This window comes from Artibeus jamaicensis, unplaced genomic scaffold, assembly GCF_021234435.1.
Source record: "Artibeus jamaicensis isolate MK-2021 breed Jamaican fruit bat unplaced genomic scaffold, CSHL_Jam_final scaffold_537, whole genome shotgun sequence".
NCBI lineage: Eukaryota > Metazoa > Chordata > Mammalia > Chiroptera > Phyllostomidae > Artibeus > Artibeus jamaicensis.
The window spans coordinates 1,215,140-1,230,631 of NW_026522047.1; the positions used below are offsets into that span (position 1 = coordinate 1,215,140).

At 65.5% G+C, this 15,492-nt stretch overlaps 1 protein-coding gene across 1 annotated transcript; it reads left to right on the forward strand.

Annotated features, from left to right (window-relative positions):
* Positions 1–255: 255 nt before the first annotated feature.
* MUC6 (mucin 6, oligomeric mucus/gel-forming) lies at positions 256–15,130 on the forward strand. Its single transcript, XM_053658257.1, has 33 exons — positions 256–340; positions 2,813–2,875; positions 3,280–3,520; positions 3,609–3,735; positions 4,115–4,205; positions 4,277–4,386; positions 4,519–4,726; positions 4,860–4,982; positions 5,321–5,441; positions 5,611–5,749; positions 5,887–5,991; positions 6,128–6,200; positions 6,274–6,411; positions 6,642–6,803; positions 6,888–6,982; positions 7,083–7,215; positions 7,345–7,594; positions 7,690–7,742; positions 7,833–7,942; positions 8,389–8,540; positions 8,679–8,820; positions 8,927–9,037; positions 9,365–9,550; positions 9,627–9,866; positions 9,967–10,123; positions 10,281–10,424; positions 10,728–10,790; positions 11,244–11,288; positions 11,738–11,947; positions 12,497–12,724; positions 12,933–12,968; positions 13,351–14,900; positions 14,993–15,130. The coding sequence occupies exons 1-33, from the start codon at positions 283–285 to the stop codon at positions 15,128–15,130; spliced, it is 5,802 nt and encodes a 1,933-aa protein (XP_053514232.1). The 5' UTR covers positions 256–282.
* The last annotated feature ends 362 nt before the right edge of the window (positions 15,131–15,492 follow it).

Genomic DNA, 15,492 nt, shown 5'->3' on the forward strand with positions numbered 1-15,492 from the left:
CCTGCTTGGAAGCGAGCAATAACAGGAACAATTTTCCCAAGACGTCCGAGTCCTGATAAAGCGGCACCCGAGATCCTGTTTGGCCGCCACTGCACCCGGCCAACGATGGCCCATTACAGGGCTGGAGCGTGGGGTGCAGGTGGGTGGGGTAGGGGCAGGGCCCGCCGCCCCTATATAAGGTGTCCCAGGCTGGCTATTCTGTCGCACAGGTGCCTCGGATCTGCCCAATGTCCAGCGGCGGAAGGGGCCAGGTCCCGCAGTGACCTCTCTTCTCCACTCACCATGCTGGGGCCACAGCTGCTGCTGCTCCTGTCCTGTGGGGGCACCCTGCTCTGCACCGGTGAGTGCAGGCCCGTGGGCTAAGCCCGGGGGACAGCCAGGAGCCCCTCGAGACCCCTTGGTGTGGGAAAGCCCGCCCAGTTGCTCAGCTCTCTGATGTGGCTGAAGGCGGGCTGGCCTCGAGGACGTGGACGGATGGGAGGCTCCCATCTCTCTGTGGCCAAGGCCTGGGTCAGCCAACCAGTGAGGGTCAGAGGGTGCCAAAGCCAAGTGCTCAGGAGGATGGACTCAGGGCTGCAGTGGGCGGGGCCCCACAGGGACACGCAGTCTCCTCCACAGTAGCTGGAGTGTCAGAGCTCATGCTGGGCAGACAGTGGAGGGCTCGGCCCGGAGCTGAGCACTCCCACCCTCCCACTGGGCCACGGGTCCTGAGGGGTCGCCAGGAGTCCACCAGGGTGGCCAGAGTGACGTGAGGCCACAAAGCCCCTGTGGAGAACTGGCTCCATAGGTCCTAGCTGGGAATGATGACCAGTCAGTGGGCACTGGGCCTCGGTTTCCTTGTCTGTGGAAATAGGGGCAACACCCCTCAGTGGCCACCACAAACCCACCCAATCCCACCCACGGGTCCCTTCCTCCTCTCTGCCACCTCATCCTCATCCCTCTGAGCAACACCCAGCACTGCCGATGCCACGGGCTCACTGGTGGTTTCCACACCTGCCCCAACCCTGGGCAGGGTCACTGAGGGGTGAGGGGCCCGAGGGGAAGGCCCTCCTCAGCGACTGCTGGCACCAGGCTCCGTGTGTTCTCCACCTGCCGGCGAGTCCAGGTGGCTGAGCCCAAGGGGACTCACCCCTCCTCTCTCCTTAGTCCTTGGCCTGCTGCCCCCTCCCTGGTGGCCCCATGTCCCCACCAGGGGTGGCTGGGTGCACTGAGGACCCCAGCCTGACCGAGGCAACCTCCCCGACCTGAGCCCAGAACGGGGCAAAGAGGGGGGTGCACTGGAGCCAGCTGGGGGAGAGGCAGGCTTGGGGAGCCGAGGGGGCCTGGGCTGTGAGTGGGGCAGGGTGGGGGTGGCAGGCCCTGTCGGAAACTCAGCACCACCTTTGCTGGACTGGGACGGAGCGGGGAGGGAAGGAGGGGCCCTGCCCTCTGGGACCAGAGGCATGAGGTGTGACGCCTGGGTCTCGGGGGCCTGAGGTGGTGGGGCCGGGAAGGCAGCCCCTCCCAGGGCTGCCGAGCGTGTAGAAGGAACGGCGACTGATCTGGGCACCGCAGGGCTGATCTGGGGCCTGGGGGCTGACGTGCCAGCCGCCCTGCAGTTCTGGCGGGCCCGGCCAGGGGTCAGCGGTCCAACAGCGGTGGGGAGCACAGCGGGTTCCTGAGCATCTTCAAAGGAGCCCCCGCTGCTAAGGTGTGGGGGGGTCGTAGTTCAGACAGAGCTGGAGGCCACCGGCCCAGGTGGTGACACAGCAGAGAAGGACGGGAGATGTGACGGCTCTGGGAGGTGGCACCAAGGGATGAGGAGCCGGCAGAGGGGCCACGTCAGGTGAGGCTTGGGGAGTGAGACTCGGGACCACAGAGGTGAGTGAGCAGAGACCAGCCCTGCCTGATACCCTGTGGAGAGGACAGCTGGGCCCGGGGTCACCACCCCATTGGGAAGCTGGATCCTGCCCCCGCAGCCACTGTGACCCATGTCACCTGGGCATTTCTCTGGCAATGGTCACCGCAGCCCCAGGATTCTCTGGGAGGCTAACGGGCAGGGGAAGAGAAGGAGGAACTCAGCAGGAGCCCCGGCAGACCGAGCTGAGAACACAGGGTGCAGCCAGAGAGAGGGGTTCCCCTCCACAGAGCTCCTCTGCTGCTGTTCTGCTCCCCGCCTGCCCACAGACCACCCCCAGTGAGACCAGACACACGTGAGCCTGCCCAGAGTCAGCTGAGCTGACAGCCCAGTTACCCCACGGCTGCGTCTGTCCTGCACTTGGGGTCCCCCATCAACCTGAGGGGCCCGGCACGCCCAGGAATGCAGGAGAGAGGGGAGCCCGTCGGGCCAACCAGCAGAGGCCTGGGGCCCGGGGCACCAGAGGCAGCGAGCATGTCAGCACCCGTCAGCCCGGACCCCCACGCTCCTAGCCAACCTGGCTGCCATCTCCGAGGCCTCGGCCATGCTCACAGCCCACGAGCACGTGAGAACGGGTGTGTGCACTCGGTTAGGGTATGTGCGCACCGCACCTTCCTTGGGGGCTCTCGGGAGCAGGGACCTCGTCCCCACTGTGTCTCCTGTACCCAGCGGTGACAGGCCCAAAACTGGTGCCCACTCCACACGGATCTGGTAAGTGACTGAGTGAACGAGCAAGTGAACTGGGGAGGGATGCACCGGAGAAGCTGGAGGTGCGGAGAGCGCACCAGGGCCGGACTCAGGCCTGGGGCCAGCACATGGTCCCCACCCACCCCTGCGCCCTGCTCATAGCTCACCTCTGAGCACCAGGGCACAGGCAGCTGGTCGCAGCACTGACCATGTGCCCTGTCCACGCAGGTCTGGACCACACCTCCTTTGCCCACCCAGGCCTCCAGGGGCCAAAGGACTCGTCACAAACAGGTGAGGACCACGGCCCTGCCTCAGGATAGCCAGAATCTGGGTTTTCCACGAGGGGCATCAGTCACAGGAGAGCCGTGGGAGCTGTTCAACTGGGGGGGGGGAGGCCTGTGCTATCAGGCGGGGGGGGGGGGATGGGGTGGGGGCTGGGCTACAACACTGTCTCCTACAGCACCCAGCATTGGTGACATGGAGACCCCCCACCTAGGGCCACAGGGGGCAGTCCCCAGCTCTGGGCATGGGGTAGGGCCTCATTCCCCTGCCCTGGGAGGGTCTGGGGCGGATGGAACTTGTCTCTGAGCTGAGCATGAGGTCCCCAGGGGCCCATCTCTTGCAAACAGGCTGCCCTGAACCGCCCATGCCAGCCAGGGGGCAAAGAATTCCACAACTCCACCTTCTCTCCACAGCTCCGGGCAGGGGCTGGTGCTCCACATGGGGGGCTGGCCACTTCTCCACCTTCGATGGCCACATGTATGACTTTGAGGGGACCTGCAACTATGTCTTCGCGGCCATCTGTGAGGACACCTCGCCCACCTTCAGTGTCCAGCTGAGGCGAGAACCTGGTGGCAACATCTCCAGGGTCATTGTGGAGCTGGGGTCCTCTGCGGTCACTGTGCGGCAGGGGGGCGTCTCCGTCAGAGACGTGGGGTAGGAGGCGTGGCCAGACACCTGGGGGCTGAGGGAGTTCGTGGCCAGGGGACAGAGGGGGCCACCACTGACTGCTCTCACCCCACAGGGCCGTCAGCCTGCCCTACACCAGCAACGGGCTGCAGATCACCCCCTTTGGCCAGAGTGTTCGGCTGGTGGCGAAGCAGCTGGAGCTGGAGCTGGTGGTGGTATGGGACCCAGGCACCCACCTCATGGTGAGAACATGGGTGGGGTGGGGGCGGCTACACCTGGGGACAGGCACCTGGTAAGCAGAATTGAAGGCTGCCCCCTTGGGGTGGGGGTCCCGACCAGCCCTCCAGCTCCTGCCACGTGGCGCTGACCCCAGCCAGGAGCCTGGGCGGGCCTGGGCGTGGCCGGCAGCTCAGCTTCCTCTTAAAGACAAGGACCATCCTGGGAGAAAAGGAGTCCCCAGGGAGGGGCAGGGAGGGCAGCTATGATCCACATGCGGAGGGTGTCCTGGGGCCCCGCAGAGGGCATGGGCAGGGCAGCCTCTGCATCTGGCCGTGGGGTCCTGGAGCCTTGGCAGCCCCCGCCACCCCCCTCACACCCAGCAGTGCCGCCTCGCCACCCCAGGTGCTGGTGGAGGACAAGCACAGGGGCAGGATGTGCGGGCTCTGCGGGAACTTCGACGGCCGGAGGACCAACGAGTTTCTGAGCGAGGACGGTAGGTGTGGGCGGGCCTGGGCCCCTGTGTGGCCAGCCTTGCGGTGCTGACCTGGACCACCCCCACCACAGGCGAGCTCCTGGAGCCCCACAAGTATGTGGCCCTGCAGAGGCTGGACGACCCCAACGAGATCTGCGCCCACAAGGCCGTCCCCAGCCCCCGGGTCCTACGGGCAGAGCATGTGCGTGAGATGGTCAGGCTACCCGGGGCCCAAGTGCCCTTCAGCCACGGGGGGCCAGCTGCAGACTTCCAGAGCAAAACACTGGGTGTGGGACGTGACCTTCCCCCCTTGACCTAGTGGCTCTCTGCCCAGGCCCGGACCTGCACCCAGCTGCTGACCCTGGTGGCCCCCGAGTGCAATGTGCCCACGGAGCCCTTCCTGCAGAGCTGCCAGGCAGACTTGGCCGCCTGTGCCCAGCCAGGCCAGCAGAGCTGCGGCTGCGCCACACTGTCCGAGTACTCACGCCAGTGCAGCCTGGCCGGCCAGCCCGTCAGCCGCTGGCGGGGCCCCAGCCTCTGCTGTGAGTCCCGAGGGAGGGAGGGGGAGAGCAGGACCCCAAATGCCACCTCCTCCACGAGGCAGGACACCCACTGCAGGGGCTGGGCAGGGCCATGGGGTGCCTGCCTTCTCACCAGGGCCCCACGTACCTGCAGCCCTGGGCCCATGCCCGGCCAACCAGGTGTACCAGGAGTGTGGCGAGGCCTGCGTCAAGACCTGCTCCAACCCACAGCACAGCTGTGCCAGCTTCTGCACCTTTGGCTGCTTCTGCCCAGAAGGTGAGGTGCTGCTCCCCGAGAGGCCCCTTCCACAAGCCCAAAGGCAGGGCATCAGCCCCCACCCCACCCAGAACAGGACACCACCAGGCACATTGGGACCAGAAACCGCCTGCCGCCCCCAAAGTGCGCCTATGGCCACGGGTACAAATCCACAGGATAGTGAGCTCGTGTCCACTGCAGGGTCCAAGAGGCAGCTAGGAGGTGGGCTCTGAGCCAGACCAGAGGCAGGACACGTGCTCAGGTGGGCGTGAAGATGGATGTGGAGATGAGGGCCTCCCGAGGCACCAGTCGGGGGGGAGGTGTTTGGCCATACAGCCTCAGGAAGCCCCTTTCTGCAGGTATGGTTCTTGACGACATTTCAACAAACCTCACCTGCGTGCCACTTGCCCAGTGCCCCTGCACGCTCGGCGGGGTGGCCTACGCCCCCGGCGAGGTCACTGCGGACGCCTGCCGCACCTGGTGAGTGCAGCAGCCGGTGAGGGCCCAAGGACAGGAGGGCATGTGGGGGGCCTGGGTATCAAGGCAGCAGCAGAGGCAGCCAGCTCCGCTGGCCCAGAGCACCCTGGGGTGCCTGCCACCTGGCCCTGCAGCCCTGCCCACCACTCTGGGTGGCCCTCCCCACCCACAGCCAGTGCACCATGGGACGCTGGAAATGCGAGGAGCGGCCCTGCCCCCGGAGCTGTGCCCTGGAAGGCGGTTCTTTTGTGACCACGTTCGACGCCAGGCCCTACCGCTTCCATGGGACGTGCACCTACGTCCTCCTCCAGGTGGGGCGGGCCCGCCACAGGGACTCGCCCAGCGGTCTTGCCCAAAGGGGTCACCCCAGGGTGGGGGTCTCACAAGGGGTTTTGGCAGGGGGGCCACCAGAAGTCCCGGACCTCCGTGTTCACTGCCCTTCCCCCAGAGCCCACAGCTCCCCGACGGGGGCTCCCTCTTGGCCGTGTACGACAAGTCTGGGTACTCGCACTCGGAGACCTCCCTGGTCGCACTCATCTACATGTCCAGCCAGGTGAGGCCACTGCCTGTGGCTGCTGCGCCCACCTAGGTCCCCAGGCAGCCGTGCGTCCCGCACCTGCTGCTCCCCATGTGGCCCGTAGGTCCCCGCACTCCTGGCACCCCAGTGACTGGGCCCGCCCTCCCTCCAGGACAAAATTGTGATTTCCCAAGACGAGGTGATCACCAACAATGGAGACACCAAGTGGCTACCATACAAGACCGGTGCGTGGGCAGCCCCTGCACAGCCCCGGGGCGGGTCCCAGAGGAGGCCGCCTGCTGAGCCCTCTCCCCACAGGCAACATCACGGTGTTCAGGCAGACGTCCACCCACCTCCAGATGGCCACCACCTTCGGGCTGGAGCTCGTGGTGCAGCTGCAGCCCGTGTTCCAGGCGTACATCACAGCCGAGCCCCAGTTCAGAGGCCAGACCAGAGGTGAGTCCCTCCCACGCCGCCCCAGGGCCAGCCTGGAGGCCATGGCCCAACTGGCCTGACCACGCCAGAAGCAAAGGGGCCTCAGAGTCTCACATGGACCCAGCAAGTCCAGCTCCTCACAGCAGCCGGCCCTCCTGAGGGTGCTGGCCTCTTGCCCAGGGCTTGGTCAGTGGGAGGCAGGGCAGGGCAGGGGTGCAGGCCGGCCCACCCTCACAGCCCGGCCTGCGCAGGGCTCTGCGGCAACTTCAACGGGGACACGACAGACGACCTCAGGAGCAGCGTGGGGGTCGCCGAGGGCACCGCCTCGCTCTTCGTGGACTCCTGGCGGGCCGGGAACTGCCCCGCTGCCCTGGAGCGCGAGACCGACCCCTGCTCCATGAGCCAGCTCAACAGTGAGTGCCCGGCCCCGGGGGCTTCGGGGCAGGCGGGAGACCCAGGCCAGGCGGGCAGGAGACCCACTGGGCCTGTCCCCACAGAGGTGTATGCGGAGACCCACTGCGCAGCACTGGTGAGCAAGGGGACGGTGTTCGAGAAGTGCCATGGTGCGGTGAACCCCAAGCCCTTCTACAAGGTGGGCAGGGCCTGTGGGCAGCCAGGAGGGCTGCCGTGGGGGTGCCTCAGGGACTCTGGGCAGGGGGAGGGCAGGTGCCGACGCTCCTGTCCGCCCACAGAGGTGTGTGTACCAGGCCTGCAACTACAAGGAGACCTTCCTGCACGTCTGCGCCGCACTGGGGGCCTACGCCCACACGTGTGCCGCTCGGGGTGTCCTGCTCTCGGGCTGGAGAAGCAGCGTGGACAACTGCAGTGCGTGAGGCCACACAGCATGGACAGCAGGGGCTCTGGGGTCATGCAAAGGGTGGGGTCACCATGAGGGCCCAGGGCCTGAGCCCTGTCGGCCATCCTCTGGGGACCTGACACCCAGGTTTCCTGCAGCCATCCCCTGCACGGGCAACCAGACATTCAGCTATGACAGCCGGGCCTGCGGCCATACATGCCTCTCACTGTCCAACCGCGCAGCCGAGTGCCACCCCAGCACCGCTCCCGTGGAAGGCTGTAACTGCCCAGAGGGCACCTACCTCAACCACAAAGCTGAGTGTGTGCGCAAGGCCCAGTGTCCCTGCCTCCTGGACGACCACAAGCTCGTCCTGGCCGGCCAGTCCACCATGGTCAATGGCGTCATCTGGTGTGTGAGGTGTCCAGGGTGGCTGGCCCCGCCCCACCCCACCCTGCCCGCAGCCCCCCGCCCAGGGCTGCCTGCTCACACAGCCTCTCTTTCAGCTACTGCATAAACGGGAGGCTGAGCTGCCCCAGGCAGCCACAGATGCTCCTGGGTACGTAGCTTGGCTGAAGGCAGTGGACCTGGACCAGAAGGAGCCCTGGCCCCCACTGAGCGCACCTCACCCAGCTCCTCTTCCCTGCAGCTGCCTGTTTGGCCCCCAAGACGTTCCAATCCTGCAGCCAGTCCTCAGAGAGCAAGTTTGGGGCAGCCTGTGCCCCCACCTGCCAGATGCTGGCCACTGGCATCCCCTGTGTAAGCCTGGGACAAACGAGGGGCAGGGCACTCCGCATGGGGGACCTGTGCTGGCCATTCCTGTGGTCGCCAACACAGAGCCTCTCTCTGGGCCAGGAGAGGAAGTCCAGAGCCCTCAGGAGGGGCCGAGCTGCCCCTCCACCCCTGCCCTACATGAAAAGTGTGGCCGGTGGCTCACATGATAAGGGAGCCTGGGCAGCTGGAGGGCCTCGTGCTCCATCTGTGAGGTTCCCTGAGGAAGCCCCCAACTTGGGAGAAAGAAGAGTCCAACAGCCCAGCCATGAGACCCAGACATGCCGGAACCTTCCCTAAGGGAGGGGTGGCTTTGCTAATAGAAAAGCCGGGGCAGAGTGGATGCAGGCAGTGAGCCTGGAAGGAATGCAGGGGGGTCTCTGAATGGCCCACAGCCAGGACCCCACCAAGGACTGCTACCCCACCTCCCTTAGGTGCCCACCAAGTGTGAGCCCGGCTGCGTCTGCACCGAGGGCCTCTACGAGAACGCCAGCGGGCACTGTGTGCCCCCTGAGGAGTGCCCATGCGAATTTGCGGGGGCTTCATACCCCCGAGGCGCTGAGCTCCACACCGACTGTAAGACCTGGTGAGCTAAGCCCCACCCTAGGGACCCCAGTGGCTCAGGGCCGTCCTCAGGATCCTTTGGGGTTGGCAGGGGTCAGCATCCTGTGAGGGTGCATGTGGCCCGGGTCGCTCAGAACCCGAGCACCTGCTCCTTCCTCAGCACCTGTTCGAGGGGCAGGTGGACGTGCCAGGACAGTGTCCGCTGCTCGTCCACCTGCACCCTCTACGGCGAGGGCCACGTGGTCACCTTCGACGGGCAGCGCTTCGTGTTCCAGGGCAACTGCGAGTACATCCTGGCCACGGTGAGGCCACGGGGGGCAGGGACGCCACAGGGGCAGGCCACGAGGCGGCCCGGGGGTGCTGCACAGAGCTCCTGGCCGGCTCCTCCTCAGCGCTCCCCCCCCACAGGACGGCTGTGGCACCAACGGCTCCCGGCCCACCTTCAAGATCCTGACGGAGAATGTGGTGTGCGGGAAGTCGGGCGTCACCTGCTCCCGGGCCATCAGAGTCTCCCTGGGGGTGAGCAGGAGGGGCAGGTGTCCCCACAGGGCAGCCTCTGTGCCACTAGCCACTCCCAATGGGCAGCAGCATCTCTCCGAGCTGAGCAGCCATGAGGGGTGGGAAGTGGGGAGTCCTCCCAGAAGTTTGAGTCAGCCCTCAGTGTGGTATCCATGATGTTCTGGAACCTTCTGCCCACAGCAGGCTCCAGAAGGCGTGCACTGGCCCACATGTGTCCTTAATGGACACGTCCACCCTGCCTGGGAGAACACAGGTGGGGAGGCAGAGCTGGTGGCATTTGGTGGCCTAGGCCTGGAGGCAGACAGCCAGTGACACCCCTGCCCCCAGGGCCTGTCCATTGTGCTGGCGGACAGAAACCACACAGTCAGCGGGGCTGAGCCCCACGTGCACTTCCGGGTCAAGGCCGGCTCCCTGCACCTGCAGCTGGACATCACCATCAGCAGCAGCTACAACCTGACCCTTATCTGGAACAAGCACATGACCATCTCCATCAAGCTCTCGCGTGCCACACAGGTACAGCACAGCCCTGCCAGGCCGTGGGGCGGTGGGGGGATGGGCCCATGCACCAGCTGACCCTGGCCCCCCACAGGACACCCTCTGCGGCCTGTGTGGCAACTACAACGGGAACATGAAGGACGACTTTGAGACGCGCGGCAAGTACGTGGTACCCAGCGAGCTGGAGTTCGTGAACTCGTGGAAGGAGAGCCCGCTGTGTGGGGACACCAGCTTCGTGCTGGACCCCTGCAGCGTGAATGTCTTCCGCCACACCTGGGCCGTGCAGAAGTGCAGCATCATCAACAGCCAGACCTTCGCCGCCTGCCACAGCCAGGTGGGCCACACACCACGGGGCCGGGCTCCCACCATACGACAGCTGGGCTTCGGGCCCACAGGGCAAGTGGGCAGCGGCCACTGACGGCTGGCCCCCACAGGTGTACCACCTGCCCTACTACGAGGCCTGCGTGCGTGATGCGTGTGGCTGCGACACCGGTGGGGACTGTGAGTGTCTGTGCGACGCCGTGGCTGCCTACGCCCAGGCCTGCCTGGACAAGGGCGTGTGCGTGGACTGGAGGACCCCCGACTTCTGCCGTGAGTGCCCCGCCCCACCCCTGATGGGCGGCCCCCGCCACTGGCTCCCTTCCTGGGTGGGTGTCAGGCTGAGCCCCGGCAGATGGACTCATGCGGGACCCGGAGCCTCCAGGCTCCAGCACGGGCTCAGGGCCCCTCACAGCATCTGTCCTCTCAGCTATCTACTGCGACTTCTACAACACGCACGTGCAGGTGGGCACCGGCCAGTTCCAGTACACCCGGGAGGCCAACTGCACATGGCACTACCAGCCGTGCCTCTGCCCTCAGCACCTGCAGAGCCTCCCAGACGCCAACATCGAAGGTACAGGGCACAGAGAAGGAAAGCTTGGCCCAGGGGACTGACGGCTTCCCGGGTGGAAAGGGGCAGGAAGGCCAAGGCAAGACAGGTGGTGGAGGGGACAGCCTGGAGCCTGGGGACAGCAACAGGTGGGATGGGGGGGGATGAGACACCTAGTGCAGGGTGGCTTGGGATGGGGGGACAGGGGGCAACTGCCTCTGCAGCTCAGGGGAGAGGCCGGGGCAGCTGCGACAGCGAAGGCAGGAATCAAGGCCTGAGGAGGAGGGGCCTCCGGCTCCATCCGCACGCTCTTGGCACCGCCCCCAGGTTGCTACAACTGCTCCCAGGACGAGTACTTCGACCACGACACGGGGACCTGCATGCCATGCAGTAAGCGCCGTCAGTGGGCCCGCACCCACCAGACCCGCACACACCTCCCGTCCGCTCTCCAGCAGTCCCACCCCAGGCTGTGCCCTGCAGCTCTGAGACCCCCAGACCCCGGGGAGCAGACACGGGGAGAACAAGCGGGCCTCCCCTTCCCATGCGCTGAGTCCCCACGCCCAGCCCGCAGCCGCTGGGTACACAGCAGGAGCCACCTGGGGGCTCCAAGACTGTGGCCTGGAGAGCTGCCGTGAGGTCGGCACTGGACGGCGTCCCGCTGCCAAGCCAACACTATGGTCAAGGGACGGTGCTGAGAAAGGGCGAAGATGGGGGTAAAAGGACACAGGAGCAGGGCCACCTCTCTCTCTGGGGAGCTCCGGACTCAGGCCCTGGGGACAACCGAAGGGCTGGGCCGGGCGGGCAGCAGGAGGAAAACAGCACTGACCACCTGTCCTCTTGCAGTGCTGCTGCCTACCACGCCACCACCACTGCCACTACCCACCACAGGTAACTGCACGCACACTAGGTGCCAAGGTGGAGCAGGCACCCTCCCTGGGCTCTTCCCTGGACACCCATCGGCCCAGCCTGCCTCTGTCCCAGTGCCCCTGGGCGGCGTGTGGGGCAGGGCTGCAGTGCACCTGGGCTGACCTGGGCTGCCCTCCACTGTAGGAACAGGGGTGCTGACCAGGAAAGCAGAGGGGAGGGCCCAGTAAAGCTTAGCTCCTGGTCAACCAACAGGTACCCCTCTGTGACCCCACTGCACAGCCACTGTCACAGCAAAGCTGTCAGGACCTCACCGTGCCTCGGAGGGCCACAGGCTCAATACTGTGCCTTCTGCCCCGCCTGCCTGGGGTAGGGGGTGGGGAGGGGATGCTGCATGGCTCAGAGGCTCAGCAAGCAAGCCAGGGGCTCCTCAAAAGGCTATTACACAGGTACGGCCCGTCTGCCCTCCACAGAAGCCAAGCCTACCACAGCCACCCCCAGAACCACTGGCCTCCTCAGCTCCACTGCACCCTCAGCCAGCTCGTCCCCCACACCTGGGACCCCCAGGACAGGCTTCACACCCACAGCCACGGTAACAGCCACGGCCACAGCCTCAGCACCCTCCTCTGCCCAGGCACGAACAGCCCTGACCACCCAGACAGGACGCACCGTCTCTGCTGGAGGTAAGGCCCCACAGCAGGGGCAGGACGTGTGTGGGATCACAGACACGCTCTGTGGGGGTGTGGGACGGGGGGCCCCACTTCCCCACAGAGAACATGCTCATGCACAGGTGCGTTTGGAGGGTAAGCTAGTCGCAGAACATGGCCCTCCCCTGCTGACACTGTCGCTAAAAGCGTCTGGGGTGAGCCGGGTGCAGGGGGGCACACGCCAGCCCTCCATGAGGCCATCCCGCCCTACAGAGCAGCAGCCCCGTCCAGCTGCCTAGGGACCACGAGGGGACGAGAGGTGGGTACGAGAGGCCAGGTGAAGAAATACCCAGTGACCCAGTGAGCCCGTGGTACACTGAAATGCCCCTGAGGCCACCAAGTCCAGGCCAGCTGAGAGATGACATGAGGGTCAGCTAGAGGAAGACATGTGCCCCTTTCGAGGGGGTCGAGTCCACCCTCCTGGCCAGGGCCTGGTGGCACAGGCGGGGCAAGGACCTCCGACTCAGCAGGAAAAGGAAGCAAAAGCAGATGGTCCAGAGATGTTCTGAGCCCTGTTCTCTGCAGAGTCACCTCAAACCACCTCCGCCATCACCACGCAAGCGACATCACCTCTGGCCCCCACCACCACTCCCAGGTCAACAGCAAAAGGACCGACCGTGACACAGGCCGCAAAACAGACCACAGGACCGCTGCTCAGCACAGCTACACGGTCCACAGCTCGGTCCACAGTGCGCACCACAGCGGCAAGGCCAACCCCAACACCACCACGAACGGCCACAGGGCCACCCAGAAGTAAGGCTACCCCACCCTGGTGTCCTCACAGAGGAGACACCGCACAGGTGCCCCGTCGCCCAGCTTATCCGACCTAGGTGGGACTACATACCAGAACCTGGCCTCCAACCAGCAGTCAGGGACACGTCCAGCCAAAGGATGGGGACAGCCTGTTGAGCCCCGAGCCTGAGCCCACCTGCTAACCACATTCATCCTCATTCTTCCACAGCACCCACAGGACCATCCACCGCGGCCACCCCACCAGGTGAGGACATGCGGACACCAGGTGCGCCCACATCCCCAGGGACCACAAGCTTCCAGAGTCACTGGTTCTGAACTGCAGGGCCTTAGGGCTGCCACCTGGGGCACGTGTCCAAAGCTCCAAAGAACCACGGGAGACACGAGGGATGACCTAACGCTCAGCAGGGAAAAAGGAGGGTGCCATGCGCACCTCTGGGGAGAGCCCACTACAACCACCCGAGGGGAGAGGCCGAAGGAAAAAAGAGCCATCGGGGGGGGGGGGAGGCGTCCTGCCAGGGGCCTCGAGACCAGTCGGAGTGAAAAGAGGCAGCAGTGAGAGGCAGCTGGAGCAGGAACTCGGACAGAAACAGAGATAAAAAGTTAACTTTCCGATAATATTCCCGCAGAGCACACGACAAATGAGCACCCCACCGAAACCACAGGCTACGAGACGCGACCTACGGACCCGTCGGGGTCGCCGGGCACAGCACCCGGCCGGAGTCCAGAGCCCACAACCCAACGTGCACACCCCGTCACAGCCACCGGCACCTCTCCACACGCCCCACTCACCTCTCCCTCCTCCCACTCGGGTTCCATTCCCACCTCCTCCCACTCCACAGGGCCCGCCAAGGGAACCTCATCCCGGACCACCACCTCCTCGCCCACCGCATCTCACTCCAGGACGACCCAATCCACCCGGGTCCCGAACTCGGACACCTCCTCCATCACTCCTACATCCCACAGACTTATCACCCCCACCCGGCCACACACCCACTCTCCTAACCCGTCCACTGCCACACCCACGGGCACCTCTCGGCCCTCTACCCACGCCCCTGTCTCAGGCACAGTGCTGCCGCCCTCCACTCCCCCAGGGACAGAAACCACCACCAGAACCACGCAGGCCCCTCACTCTGTCAGCACAGACAAAGCTTCCACCTCCCTCCCGTCACACCCTTCTGCCCCCGTCCACTCAGGGACCAGCTCCAGGCCACACACCACCACGCAACCCCTGCCCACCCACAGTGGAACGGGAACCTCCGCCCCACACACGGCCAGCACCCCACACACCCCACTCACCTCTCCCTCCTCCCACTCGGGTTCCGATTCTACCTCCTCCCACTCCACAGGGCCCGCCAAGGGAACCTCATCCCGGACCACCACCTCCTCGCCCACCGCATCTCAGTCCAGGACGACCCAATCCACCCGGGTCCCGAACTCGGACACCTCCTCCATCACTCCTACTTCCCACAGACTTATCACCCCCACCCGGCCACACACCCACTCTCCTAACCCGTCCACTGCCACACCCACGGGCACCTCTCGGCCCTCTACCCACGCCCCTGTCTCAGGCACTGTGCTGCCGCCCTCCACTCCCCCAGGGACAGAAACTACCACCAGAACCACGCAGGCCCCTCATTCTGTCAGCACAGACAAAGCTTCCACCTCCCTCCCGTCACACCCTTCTGACCCCGTCCACTCAGGGACCAGCTCCAGGCCACACACCACCACGCAACCCCTGCCCACCCACAGTGGAACGGGAACCTCCGCCCCACACACGGCCAGCACTCCACACACCCCACTCACCTCTCCCTCCTCCCACTCGGGTTCCGATTCCACCTCCTCCCACTCCACAGGGCCCGCCAAGGGAACCTCATCCCGGACCACCACCTCCTTGCCCACCGCATCTCACTCCAGGACGACCCAATCCACCCGGGTCCCGAACTCGGACACCTCCTCCATCACTCCTACTTCCCACAGACTTATCACCCCCACCCGGCCACACACCCACTCTCCTAACCCGTCCACTGCCACACCCACGGGCACCTCTCGGCCCTCTACCCACGCCCCTGTCTCAGGCACAGTGCTGCCGCCCTCCACTCCCCCAGGGACAGAAACCACCACCGGAACCACGCAGGGTGACTACCTGGTCAGCACTGTGCACGCCTCCACCTCCCTTGTCAGCACCTCTCTAACTCAGCCCCCTGGGTCCAGCATCCGCCCTCCTGTGTCTTCTCCCGCTTTCCTAAACTCAAGCCACGGCCCTCCCAGTGCTGTTCCAGCCACATCTCGGGTCCCGCCCCACTCCGCCCCTTCGCCCAGCCACTCTGCGTCCTCTGCTCCAGCCACAAGCAGGCCTCCTTCCGCGTCTCCCTCCGGAGCGTCCTCCCACACGTCCCCTTCTACTAAACAGTCTCTCCCCCCTTTCCCATTTACTTCAGTAGCATCCACCTCCCAGCCTCCCACAACCTTGAGACCAGGCACCCTCACTGCCTCCTCCTCTGGACTCCCTATCATCTCAAATCCTGCCCCTCAGTCTACAGCCTCTTTCTCTCCAGCTGCGTCCACTCCTCACACATCCTCACTCTTGACTCCACTCGCCCCCATATTAGACCCTTCGTCAGTGGCTCCCACCCCATCGCACATCCCCGCCTCTAGCACCACGGCCCGGACCACCACCAGCACACCGGCCTCCTCCACCCCGTCCTCCCAGTCCACCACCTCCCAGTCCACTTCTCTCACCACCCGAGTGCCCAGGACCAGCCTCGTGC

Coding starts and splice junctions, on each gene's coding strand:
- MUC6 (XM_053658257.1), top strand. CDS start 283: ATGCTGGGGCCACAGCTGCTGCTGCTCCTGTCCTGTGGGGGCACCCTG. Junction 7,595..7,689: donor ATGGTCAATGGCGTCATCTG/GTGTGTGAGGTG, acceptor CCTCTCTTTCAG/CTACTGCATAAACGGGAGGC. Junction 7,743..7,832: donor GCAGCCACAGATGCTCCTGG/GTACGTAGCTTG, acceptor TCTTCCCTGCAG/CTGCCTGTTTGGCCCCCAAG.